The 13553-nt window shown below is 43.3% G+C and overlaps 1 protein-coding gene across 3 annotated transcripts in view; it reads left to right on the top strand.

Moving 5' to 3' along the window:
- CGNL1 (cingulin like 1) overlaps nt 1-13553 on the top strand; it is a 175277-nt gene that overhangs the window by 79938 nt on the left and 81786 nt on the right. For all 3 annotated transcript variants that reach the window (XM_055279290.2, XM_063639394.1, XM_055279289.2), the window contains exon 8: nt 5745-5957. In XM_055279290.2, the coding sequence (XP_055135265.2) occupies nt 5745-5957 (213 nt within the window). The remainder of the gene's footprint in view (nt 1-5744; nt 5958-13553) is intronic.

Genomic DNA, 13553 nt, shown 5'->3' with positions numbered 1-13553 from the left:
GTAGTTTGTCTCTTTCCCATAACAGGAACTGTATCATTTACTGCTGCCTTTCTGCAAGATGAGTTAGAGTGTAATTAGCCTCCCTAGGCCAAAGTGGGTTTCTCTTGCTTCAGAAAATCGCCCTCTGTTTTTATCAGTTTCCTTTGACTTGTCAGCAACACTTAAACTATGATCTATGGTTTCTACATTACTAGTAAAATAGACCCTGTCTCCTTGTCACTTTCAATTTATTCTTCATATCTTCATAAAAAGTGGCCTGGGGGGATTTGATAACAGAGTGTAGTTGTGACCAAGTTTCCCATGGCATTTAGCTTGGAACAAACTCTTAACACAATGAGCATTAAACACTTATGCTTTTGAATGTTTGAAAAAGGTTGAAGGCCCAAGTTTTGCAAGTCCTGCATAATGGACCAGATTTTGCATGAAATAGCTTTTAATATGTCACATTTTGTTAAATAACATCAGACCCCTGTATGCAATCAGTAAAGTAACATTAAGAAGGAATAGGCTGCTCTGTCTATGAAGTAGCCATTCTTTTGTTTCTTCTCTAATAAACTGGCTTTCACTTAAAAAATAAATAAATAAAACAGTTAAAAAAAAGAAGGAAGGGAGAAATAGTAGAAAATACTTTCTGAGAGTAAACCATAAAATTGACCAACAACGGGTTGACTTTGTTATTCTTAGTTAAATAGATGATTCTGAATTTTTTTTTTTTTTCAGCTCAAGTTACAAAAATGATTATAGAACAGGTTTCCACCACTTCTTTGTCAGGAATGCATTACCTTCCATTCCAAGGGTGACAGGTCAACGTGAGACAGCTCGCTAAGTGCCACGATGGTGGGGTTTTCTAATTATCAAATGTCTGCTTTGATGGGAGCCTGTGGTGCTGAGAGATGGGCCTCCCTCCAGCTGAGTCTTGTGGTGTTTTATTCCTGTCATTTGCCAAGACGCAGGTACTTCAGTCTCATTAAAATAGTCTGGTTATAAAACTGTAGTGGTCTGAGGAGAGATTGTGCTCAGAAATTATGTCTCTAAAACCTCTTTTGTAATGATATTATTGAACATTCTACAAATTTTTATAAAAAAGGCAGCCAAAGATACCATGATTCTCACCAGTCGTGTGATGCTTCCTTGGCCGTCCTTCTGGAACAAAAAAATGACAGAATTCTTTGTCAGCTACCATTGCTATAAAACCTTTTATTTATGCTTTCAGTGAGCATGGGCCAGAGATAGGGACCCTGTGGAACTTCTGGGAAGCACTTATGCAAAAGAGGGTCTAGACTGGTGTCTTCCTCATTTTGATGTGGCATGCTCGTGCACAGGTGGTGTGTGACGTAAAGCTGTTTGTGAGCAAATACATTGCCATTCTGGACATCCGGGTGCCTGTTTCTCAGTGCGCATGGTCTTGGGGTGGCCACTTGCTGCTGCTGCAGACCAGCTGGTCCCCTAGTGTGTTCCTTTTTCTCTCAGATCTCCTACCCGTCTCTTCAGGCTCTGGTCGTGTTTCTTTGCTTTAGTTTAAGAAGATGGACCTCCTTAAAGGGCCTTGCAGCAAAACACAGTGCTCTGTTTTGTTGGCATCTGTACTAGGCTGTTTTCCCGCTGCTGAAAAAGACATACCTGAGACCGGGCAACTTACAAAAGAAAGAGGTTTAATGGACTCACAGTTCCATGTGGCCGGGGAGGCCTCATAACCATGGCAGAGGGTGAAAGGCACATCTCACGTGGTGGCGAGCAAGAGCCAAGTGACAGGGGTTTCCCCTTATAAAATAATCAGATCTCCTGAGACTTACTCACTACCACAAGAACAGTACGGGGGAAGCCACCCCCATGATTCTATTATCTCCCACTGGACTCCTCCCTCAACATGGGGGAGTTATGGGAGCTGCAATTCAAGATGAGATTTGGGTGGGGACACAGCCAAAGCATAATAGCATCTAATGGATGAACACCAATGTGACTGTTTGCTTCTCGGCCTTCTTGAGTGTGTGGTTTTGTGGTCAGGTCTGTACTGACCATAGTGAAGGGAAAGGGCATTAGGACCCATCTAGGTCCCATTCTTGACTCTACTGCTTATAAGGCTCTGTGATCTTAGGCATGTTAGAGTCTCAGAGCTTCGTTCGTTTATGAAGAATAGTAATCTTCATCTCCTTGAATATCCATCTCTCTGGATTGTTAGAAATGCTCAGCACAGTTCTTATGACGTATAAGGACCAAACACAGTCAACTTTTCTAGCTCTCGCCACTCCCAGACAGCCAGTTTTCCCTTGTTTTCTTTAACTGGAGTCCACAGAGAGGCAAGTTGACCTCTAATGGATGTATACTTACATTTTGAAGTTTATGTATTTTTCTCTCCCTTCTTTGATTGATATAATTAAGCCCCGAGGTGATGGAGTGAAGTTTTTGAAACCTCATGTACCTTTTAGTCTCTACTCTGGAAAACTTCAAGTGCTACTAAGTGATATGGCGAGGTGTAATCTGATTGGATTTGTGCTGCACAGTCCACTTAAGCGACAGCCCCAGCCACAGATAACAGCATGTCGTTGCAGAATGGACCATAAAAACCTCAGTCTTGACATGCATTGGCGGCAGCACACAAAAGGCAACACAAAACAGAGATATGCTGGAAAAGATAAGTGTAGGGAGAGGAACTGTCTTATCGTCCAAACAATTGAGAAATGTGTGAGAGTAAAAGCAGGAAACAGGGGTCAGAATCACAGGACCTGCACTAAAGGTGCTGGCAGGAGGTTCCAGGAAGCCCTGTGGGGTAGCCGGAAGCAACAGTAATTCAGGAGAGACTCTGATCTTCCTTAAGAAGGGGCTGGGCAGCAGCAGCAAGCGTCCTCTTTGATAAATATGAGGACAGAGCATATTTTCATAAGCTCTCTGTGTTTGGTGCTTTGAAGGAGCCAGAGCTGGCCTCGTTACCTGCATGGGTCTCTTGACATTTCATCTGAGCTTGTCAGTGCCTGCTTGTTAGATTCTTGATGGGCAAAATCTTAGTCTGTGCAATGCAGCCCCACCTTGGGATTGTAGAGGTTCCCTTGGTTCAATGGAGGTGCATGTCCTAGAGAAAATGAAAGAGATCTCGTTGTCAGTTATACTTAAATCAATAAAATGTTTCTTCCCTCATCAGGGAGACAATTCTTGAATGGAAAGTAGCTTATCATCTCTGAAGCCTTGGGTCCCCAGGTGGCAACCATGCCTCTGATTCCCCCGGGGTTCCAAGAAAACAGGTCGTGTTCTTATGCAGAAGCCACATGTGAAATAACTGATGAGTTTAGGATTCTGACATCTCCAGACACCTGCTGTACTGCACTTGTTTATTTATATCTGAACAGATAAGTGCTCCCAATATTAATCTATGCATCAAAAATATAATAAATCAGATCTGTATCCTTCTTTCAACAAGGATAAGTAGGGGAGTCAAATGGAGATTAGAAAAATGATTAAAATATATAGAATGTAAAATAAAACATCTTAAGTACTGTGAGAAGAACAGCTAAAATGAGATGGGTATTCAAGAGGGATATTCAAGGAAGACCTCTTGGAGGAGGTCTTACCGTATCTGGGTCTTCAAAGATTTTCTGAAAGGCAGGGAGAGATGGGCCTGAGAAGGGCATTCCGGACTGAAGATGTTGCATGGATTGCCATAGAGGCTGTAGGTGAGAGCCTGGGCGTGGGGAGCAGCTGAGTGGTTATCGTAAACCACCTGCACAGGAGGTGAGGAGGGCTTTACCCAGGGAGGTGATGGAAAGGATTGAAGATGTTGCAGAACTAACTTTTTGGTTATGAGAGACCAGGAAGAGAAAAGGCAAAGTCTTGCCAAGTTTCTGAGCTTGAGTGCTGAGGGGGCAAGTGGTGCTTTTCACAAGAGCAAAGAACAAAGGAAGAAGGAAGGAAGGAGCATGATGAATTCTCTTGAAATTTTAATCCTACTGAATCTGAGGTACCACAGGACATCCAGACGGGTGCATCTAGCAGGTCTTTGAATGTGTTAGTGCAGGTTTGAACTCAGAGAAGGGTAAGAGGTAAAGGTTTAGGAGTCATTTACATAGAATTAATAGTTGGAAAAACAAAAATGAGCTTGCTAAGAGAGAATAAAGAATGCAAAGTTGCATTCTTGGAGATCATAGATTTTGGGAAGAGGGAGTGAAAAGCCAGAAAAGATTATCACAGAAGAAGCAGCCTGAGGGAAGAAAACAGGAGTCTGTGTTATCTTGGCATTACAAGAAAGAAGGGCATCTCAGAGAGACAGGAAGGGAGGATGAAAGAGGGGTAAAGAAAATTGACAACTGGGAAAAGGCCATCAGTTATGATTAAAGGTCACAATGACCTCGGAGGGGACTGTCTTGATAGAGTAGGGACAAAAATCATCATATAGTAAGAGATTAAGAAGTAAATGGGCAGTTGTGAAGTAGAGGCAGTGAACAGAAGTTATGCTTTCAGACATTTTGGTGGTGAAGTTTGGCAGGTAGCCAAGATTCAAGAATCTGGGTAGGAACAAAATGGCAGAAAGAAAAGACAACTGTATTAGTCCATTCTCACACTGCTATGAAGATACTACCTGAGACTGGGTAATTTATGAACAAAGGAGGTTTAATTGACTCACAGTTCCGCATGGCTGAGGAGGCCTCAGGAAACTTACAATCATGGCAGAAGGGGAAGCAGGCACCTTTTTCACAAGGCAACAGGAGAGAGAGTGAGCAAAGCGGGGAAAGCCCCTTATAAAACCATCATATCTCATGAGAACTCACTATCGCAAGAACAACATGGGGAAAAGTATCCACATGATCCAATCATCTCCCACAGTGTTCCTCCCTTGACACATGGGGATTATGGGAATTATAACTCGAGATTTGGGTGAGGACACAGAGCCAAACCATGTCAATAACTGATGGAGTGAAGACTGGGAGCAGGCTGGCAGGGGACAGTGCATTGTCTGTGGAGGGACTCTGGGTGGAAGAAGGCCTGGAGTGCAGAGAGGGGTTGAGGTGGAGAAGGAGCCAAGGTGCCCACATCTCTCTGGCTGAGGGAAGAACAAAGGTGTCTGTGAGGGCGAGTCCTGAGCTGGAAAACTGAGAAGGTCTGGGACAAAGATGCTGGAGGGAAAGGAACGCTGAGCCTTTGGCAGGACACACTGGGCTCAGGTAATGTGGTTTATAGTGGAGCGTGTTGCCCCAGCTTTGTGACCTTCCTCATTAACACTTGGCAGTTAAGAAGGGGAAAATACGAATATTGTGCCCTGCTCAGATGGGCAAATGAGATAGAAGAAAAACAGGCAAAGTCGTCCTGAGTACGAGGAATGTGGATGAAGAGTTTGACCACACTCAGGGTCCCAGGGGATATGAAGCAAGGTAGGCAAGCTGGCGTGTCCCCCGTGAAGCAACAGCACACACAGGGCAAGAGCAAGGGCAACAGATCACTGCACAGAAGTGAAACGAGATGGAAAATACAGACGTGTTCCCCAAAGCAGTGAAATTTACATTAGTTTCCCCTTTCTCCCTCAAATTTGATCAAATCTCCAAGAAGCAGAGACAGAGGAATCCAAGGGAATGATGGCCTCTGAGAAATGCAGGGGGAGAGGAAGAAATGGTCTAAACAGTGTGCGGGATGAGGAAGGAGATAGTGGCAAGGCCAGGTGAAATGGCTATGCACATGGGGACCGAACTGGAGGGGAGATACAGGGCCTCTCAACAAGATGTTTCATTGTCACCTCCTCCCTTCGTGTTTCCTCTCTCTAGGAGCTCTTACAGGCAAAACAGGATCTTCAAGATCTGCTGATTGCCAAAGAAGAGCAAGAAGACCTCTTGAGAAAGCGAGAGCGTGAACTCACCGCTCTGAAGGGAGCCCTGAAGGAAGAGGTTTCCAGCCATGATCAGGAGATGGACAAGCTGAAGGAGCAATATGATGCTGAGCTGCAGGCCCTGAGGGAGAGTGTGGAAGAGGCAACCAAGGTGAGGGATGGGGCAGGAGAATCTGTCTTGGAAACAGATGAAAGGGTAAGACCCTCTCTCCCACACCACTGCAAATTCCATTCCTTCCTTTTAATTAGAGAGTGAATCTCAATTCATCAGATCATGGACACAGAGCTTATTAACAATAAGCTCAATGGTCCTGCTATTGACCTTTTAAAGTGTATAAACTGAAACGTTGGTAGGGGCATTGGTTAAATCCTATTGCAGGTGGGGAGATGAAGAGGCTGCAGATGAACACTTGAGGTTCTGCAGCCCGTTGCAGAGTGGAGGGATGTACTCTCCCAGGCGTTCCTAACGGTCAGAGGCCGAGGGCATTGTGTGACCACGTTAATGGGCAGAAGTGCAGACAAGACCCAGATTCCTGGAATCCTTCACCCCCCACCCTAATCTGTTCCTTTTGATTTTGTGTAGCCTTTTGTTAGACAATTCAGGTTCTTTTCTCAGCACAGTTACAAGAGGGTTAATTGGCTGAATTGCCCAAACCCTTCCAAGATAATTTTTCTCTTAATTGAATTCTTGGCTCCTACAAATAGATTCAAAATTATGCTGAAGTCTTTTGGGGCAGACGTCATACTGGCTGTTGAAGAGGAGAAAAACAATATTTTGAAGGGGAAAATCATTTGAAATGTCATGCCATCTTTAGGGAAAGAGGGGAATTACAGATTATAAAATTTTCAGAGACTCTGCAATATATAGGTTAAAAATGATGAAGAAAGAACTCTTGATATTGTTTATTCTGTGATGATTACAGTGACAGCTCAGAGCTAGTAGGCCCTGTCTCCCCTAAGCCCTATGGTGATTCAGTGATTTTCAATTATGGCACAGTAATTGCAAATGACAAGAAATGAAAGATGGGTTTGTTTGTTATAACAATAAAAAGTCTGGGAAATAGTCTGTTTGGGGTTATTACAACTTTGAGACCGTTTTTAAAAGCCTCTTGTTGATTTCCCTATCTTATTATTTTTTTAGATTTGACTGAATTTGAGGAGGAAAAGAGAAACTGATTTAATTTTTATTGCTTTGAGGGGACATGCCTATTATTTGCATCTCATTTCATTTCTGTGCAGCAGCCTGGTATCCTTGTGATTGATCTTTATGTGCTATTGCTTCATCAGGTACATGCCAATAGGCTACTGAGTAAAATGTTTCTCCTTTGGACCCATATCTTTATCACCCATAAATCTTGCCTCAAAACATGAGTTAATGTGGTGTATTCTGGGTGGTTCCTTCAAGGATAGTTGAGAATAGTGTTGGGGGTTATGTTCGTAGTGATTTAAGTATAAGGAAAATCAAACTTGTGCCTCACATGGGGTGGGGGCTATTTATTGGAAGCTTCCAGGTTCTCTACTGTCAGAGATAGGTAAGTGAGGAAAGGACACATGGTAGGTGAAAGGATATCTTTGTTGTATGGAATTGAGATCATCAGTAGAGACTTATGTTACTGCGTTTTGACCTGTTCAATGTCTGCGTTATATATTAACTCATATTATTTTCATTATGCCTGTTCAAGAGCGATAACTACATTGACCCATATCAGTCTGTAAAAACAAAACAGGCGAAGTAGTCAAGACGTGTATCATTGGCAGAGAATGGACAGTTTCCAAGCACCGGGAAGCTAACACAAAGGGGTTCGCCTTAGTACCCACTGGGGTGTGGGCCAGCAAGGGCTCTTTGTTCCAGGTTGTTTTCTATACTGCTGCCAGCATCTTTCCTTAAAAAACCAAATCTGATCGTGTCAGCCTCTGCTTAAGTAACTTGCTTGACTCCCCATTGCCCCAGATTTAAGCTGAAAATTGTTAGCATGGTAGGGAAGGAGTCCCTTCTCTGCCTAGCCCACCTCCAGAAAACTCTGTATCTTTCAGACCTCTCACCTCTTCATACGTGTAGAGTGACTTGCTCCTACTTTGCCATCTGACCAGGCTGTTGTCCTGCAAGGCTTTCCCCAAATGTCCTCTCTTTTGTGAACATGCCCTAGATACCTATACTCCCTTTGGTGGAGTTAGTTGCACCCTTCTTCACCTTCCTTAGGGTTTCTGCGGAACCCTGGCCATTCTTCTACTGTAGTTTGTATCATACCCTATTATAATTTCTCATCTTGTCTGTCTCCTCCATTAGACTCTGCACTTCTTAGGCATAGGGGGCACTTTTGTCCCCCCCCTTTTTTTTTTCCTGAGAGGGAGTGGAAAACTCTAGTACCTCTGGGGCCAGACAGGGAGCATAAATGAGTAAAGCACTGAGTCTGTTATTGGGATGATAGGAGGGTGTGGTGGGGACTGTGACAAGCTGGCTGGAGGGCATGTCCTTTGCTGGAGCAGTCAGTGGCTTCTCTGCTCCAGCTTCGAGTTGCCAGTGAGGGAATGCTGGGCCCATGTTGCTAGATCTTTCATTTTTTCCAAGAAGCCAGATATCTGGATGTTTCTGTGAGATCTCCCAACTTTTAAGCATGTCTTCAAATTACAAAATAAATAAATAAATAAAATAACATAGACCAATACGCCCCATATGCAAGTCAAGAGCCTGTGCTCTTAGCCTCTTGAGCTCAGCATGGTGCCTGGGACATAGTCACATCTGTGCAGTGTCTGGCAAGTGAAAGTTAGTTTAGGACAAATTTCCTTTCTGACTGGGTTTTCAGTCCCTGCCGTGTAGTTCTTGTTGAATTTTTTCAGTGGTGATGTGGGAGGTCTTTTCTGGAACTCTAGTATTATTCTGTGAATTTCTGTGCCTTGCTTTTGAATTTCTCTGCAGTTTCTTTCTTTCTCTATCCTTCTTTTTTTTTTTGAGATGGAGTCTTGCTCGGTCACCCTGGTTGGAGGGCAGTGGTGCGGTCTTGGCTCATTGCAACCAACCCCTCCCAGGTTCAAGCAGTTCTCCTGCCTCAGCCTCCCAAGTAGCTGGGATTACAGGCATGTGCCACCAAGCCTGGCTAATTTTTTTGTATTTTTAGTAGAGATGGGCTTTCGCCATGTCGACCAGGCTGGTCTCGAACTCCTGGCCTCAAGTGATCTGCCCACCTCGGCCTCCCAAAGTGTTGGGATTACAGATGTGAGCCACTGTGCGCGGCTTCCTTGCAGTTTCTTAAAGAGGATCCTGATTGTGTCTTTTCACCATATTAGCTTTTGCTTCTGAAGGTGGCTGCTTAACAAATGTGATAGAGTCATATTTTATGGGGGACAAATGTGTCAATTTAGTTGATGGGTGCTGTTTTTGGTTATATTATTTATGTCTTGGTATTATAGAATAGAATCTTAAGATTATGAAATACTTGGAGAAGAGTGAATTAAATATAATTTTTAAATCTGGTAAATAATGTTTCTTAAATATGTGCTCTTACACTTAGATTTTTCCTGCCCCAGGGGGAGAACCCACCCACCACTGTGACTAAAAACTGACTTTTTTTTTTGTAAGATGAAGTCTCACTCTGTCGCCCAGGCTGGAGTGAAGTGGAATGATCTCGTCTCATTGCAACCTCCACCTCCTGGTTTCAAGTGATTCTCCTGCCACAGCTTCCCGAGTAGCTGGGATTACAGGCATGCGCCACCACACCTGACTAATTTTTGTATTTTTAGTAGAGACGGGGTTTCACCATGTTGGCCAAGCTGGTCTCAAATCTCTGACCTCAGGTGATCCATCAGCCTCAACCTCCCAAAAAAAAAAGGACATTTCTTAAAGAAATTTTATTGCATTAAAAAGTTTATTTCTTCAATAGGTCTTATGAAGCAGCCCAATCTTCTGTCATCAGTTTTTCTTATTCTTGCCACTGCCCCAGTGCCAAAACCCCTTAAAGTGCTATTTTATCATTGTAAAATAACAAGCACTTTATCCTAGCTTGAGCACTAAAGATTTTACATTACTAGAACATTTGGTGAAAAATGTCAAGTTATATTTAGATTGTTGTACAGGTATTCCAAACAGATAACTCCGTAATAGTGTATTTTGTAAACCCATCAGCCATATCTTTTAAAGAGCAGATTGATTGCTCAGTGGATGGAATTCATGGATGCCTAGGTTATGTGGGGTTTCCTCACCCAGCAGAATGAATTGCATCTCACTGGCAGAGCGGTGGTGGTTTGGGTTATAATGTGCACTATTTAAGTTCTCTTTTTATAGAGAAATGGATCTTCATAGTCTATTAGAAAGGAGATTATAGCTACCAAACATTCTTTTAAAGGAGTAAGCACTTAAGCAACTTATTTCATAACATGCTTTTTTCTCTGTTTCTGGTCATTTTATACTTTTTTTAGTTTTAAAAAGGAAATGTCGTCTTCTTCCTTGGGTTTGTGGCCATGGCTGGAACCCTTTAGAGGAAACGGGTGCTCAATAGGGATGTGAATGACTGCCATCTGGGAGTAAAATGAACCTTGTTCACAGCTGTTGGCTTCTTTTTTCCAAACCTAACCTTTCCTATCTGCAACTCTTGTGCGAAAGAGAAGTACAGACAGTATAGTTTCTTGAAGTTTGTCAGAAAGTAGGCTCAGCTCAAATTCCAGCTCCTCCAGAAACTTCCCTTGTTGCCTTTTGGACCTTACAGTTTCTAGAGACCTGGTATTGTTGGCAATTTTGTTCTGGGTTTTATCTTCCCTGCCTACTAGGTACTGTCATCATTTTCTACTTGGTAACACCATTGTGCTTGGTACTTAATAGATGTTTAGTAAATGTTTGTGGGTTAGATGGATGAATAGACAAAAAGGGAGATGTGTTTAGAGTCCTCAACAGTCTCAAGACCAACCATTAGACTGTTTTGGCTTTTAATTTATAAATTCAAATTACTTCTCATGAAAATGAACAAATCTTGTTTGTTAGGAGCAATATCATGATGTTAATGTTAATCTTGGAAGGAGTAATTTTGCATCTAAGAGTTGCAAGTATTTTGATGCTGATAAAAAAGCCACTTTTATTTTTGTGCCAGATAATACGACTTTTGGGCCATTAGGCACTTTCAGAGTGCCCAGCATACAGCAGTTATGCAACAAATATCTCCCAAGGGAATGGATGAGGGAGAAGAGGAGGGAGGATGAAGACATGTGAGATACTCTTGCCATCCTTCATTTCTCCGTTTGCATGATTTTTAAATACAGCACTTACAAATTGATTTACTGAGCAACTGCCAAGTACAGGGCATCGTGCTAAGTTCGTGAGGACTATACATATAAATGAGGTGGAATTTACCCTTCCAGGAGATTGAAGGGGAGATATGTAACTCTCAAGCTGATTATAGACAAGAATAAATGACCCAGGTGAAGTGGAGATAATATCATATAGGAAACCCTATAGGACACCCCATGGCTGTGCTTAGGAGGAGGACTGGTGGCAATCATGAAAGATTTTATGGAGGGGACAGTATTTGAGTTGGATTTTGTGTGATGTTTGGGCATGCGGGCTGAGGACATTTTGGGCACTGAGTACAGCATGAGCAATACCTTGTAGGTGGGAAAGTGAGATGTCTGGGCTGGGCTTTGTGGAGAAAGCGAAGTTAAGGTGGCTACAGATTCAGAGACTTAAGGGGCGGGTGCCGAGATCCAATGTGTGGACTGTGCTTGGATCCCAACTGAAACAAACTGACTGTGAAAAACAAAATATCTAAAATCATTGGGAATATTTTAACACTCTATATTAACCATACTAAGAAACTAAACAATTTTTAAGCGGTGATAATAGTGCTATTGTTTTTAAGAGTTTCTGTCTTTTTTTTTTTGAGATGGAGTCTGACTCTCGTTGCCCAGGCTAGAGTGAAGTGGTGTGATCTTGGCTCACTGCAACCTCTGCCTCCTGGGTTCAAATGATTCTTGTGCCTCAGCCTCCTGAGTAGCTGGGATTACAGGCGCCTGCCACCACACCCCGCTGATTTTTACATTTTTAGTAGAGATGGGGTTTCACCATGTTGACCAGGCTAGTCTAGAACTCCTGACCTCAGGTAATTCACCCGCCTCGGCCTCGCGAAGTGCTGGGATTACAGGCATGAGCCACCATGGCCGTCCAAGTCTCTGACTTTTAAAGAAACATACTGAGGTTTTTATAGGCTGTCTGAAATTTGCTTTAAAATAATCCAGTTTGTTGGGGGAAGTCAGTGGGGTATGGAGGAAACAAGATCAGCCATGCATTGATGTGTGTTAAAGCTGGGTAATGGGTAGGTGAGAGTTAATTACCTATCCTCTCTACTTGTTGCAAATGTTTGAAGTTTTTTCTTTCTTTTTCTTTTTCTTTTTTTTTTCTTTTTTTTTTTTTTTTGAGACAGAGTCTGGCTCTGTCACCCAGGCTGGAGTGCAGTGGCATGATCTCAGCTCACTTCAATCTCCGCCTCCTGGGTTCAAGCCATCCTCCCACCTCAGCCTCCCAAGGAACTAGGACTACAGTTGCACGCCACCACACCTGGCTAGTTTTTGTAAAGACAGAGTTTTACCACTGAGCTCAGGCCATCTGCTCACGTCAGCCTCCCAAAATGTTGGGGTTATAGGTGTGACCCACTGTACCCAGCCTTGAAGTTTTCTTTGGTAAAAAGTTTGTGTGTGTGTGTGTGTGTGTGTTAAAGAATAAACAAAAAGAGTTAAAATAGGAAAGTGGGGTGGGGTGAGATTATGGAGACTATTTTTAGTTGGTAGTCAGTGAGGGAGCAATGATGTTTCTTTTATTAGGGACTGATATGGTTTGGCTATGTCCCCACTGAAATCTCATCTTGAATTGTACTCTCATAATTCCCACATGTTGTGGGAGGGACTGGTGGGAGATAACTGAATCATGGGGGTGGTTTCCCCCATTCTGTTCTCATGGTAGTGAATAAGTCCCACGAAATCTGATGGTTTTATCAGGGATTTCCACTTTTGCGTCTTCTTCATTCTCTCTTTGCCTGCTGCCATCCATGTAAGATGGGACTTGCTCCTCCTTGCCTTCCACTATGATTGTGAGGCTTCCCTAGCCACATGGAACTGTAAGTCCAATTAAACCCCTTTCTTTTGTAAATTGCCCAGTCTTGGGTATGTCTTTATCAGCAGTGTGAAAACGGACTAATACAGGGACCTAATGGGGACATTACTTGGTAGTTGTGTGACCTGAGGCTGCAGCTGGAATGGTTAGAAGTAGAGAGTGAGGAGGAATGAGCAGGAAGTAGGGGCAGACTGAGGAGACCCTGCAGGGAGCATGGAGTGGGGTGAGGAGGAAGAAGAGAGACAGCTGACCTGAGCAGGCATTGTCTCTGGGTGCCTGGAAGGGGGCTGTACTGGGAATGGAAAGCCTAATGAGTTCATCTTGAGGTCCCGGGGGCCCTCTCTGTGAACACTGAGTGAGGAGCAGGGCTGCCCTATCCATCTGGGAGTCTTTGGAGGGAGCGTGAACGAGTGACAGAGAGAGAAAGAAGGGAAGGGGGCCGAGAGCCTGAGGAGGAAGAGAAGACACAGACACACAGACCTAAAGAGAAGCAGCCACATCCAGTGACAGGAAAGCAAGGGGAAGGGCAGTTCATTTGACTTAGTTAACAATCTATTGGGGGAGTTTCTAAAAGCAGGCTATTTTTGCATTATATATTTCCATACTGAGTTTCTGTACTTTTGTCTTGTCTGTTCCTCATACTGTAAATTCTTTCTG

Source organism: Symphalangus syndactylus, chromosome 5 (genome assembly GCF_028878055.3).
Source record: "Symphalangus syndactylus isolate Jambi chromosome 5, NHGRI_mSymSyn1-v2.1_pri, whole genome shotgun sequence".
In the NCBI taxonomy this organism is placed as follows: Eukaryota; Metazoa; Chordata; class Mammalia; order Primates; family Hylobatidae; genus Symphalangus; species Symphalangus syndactylus.
The sequence above is the reverse complement of the archived record's forward strand: the minus strand, read 5'-3'. Positions and strand labels throughout refer to the sequence as shown.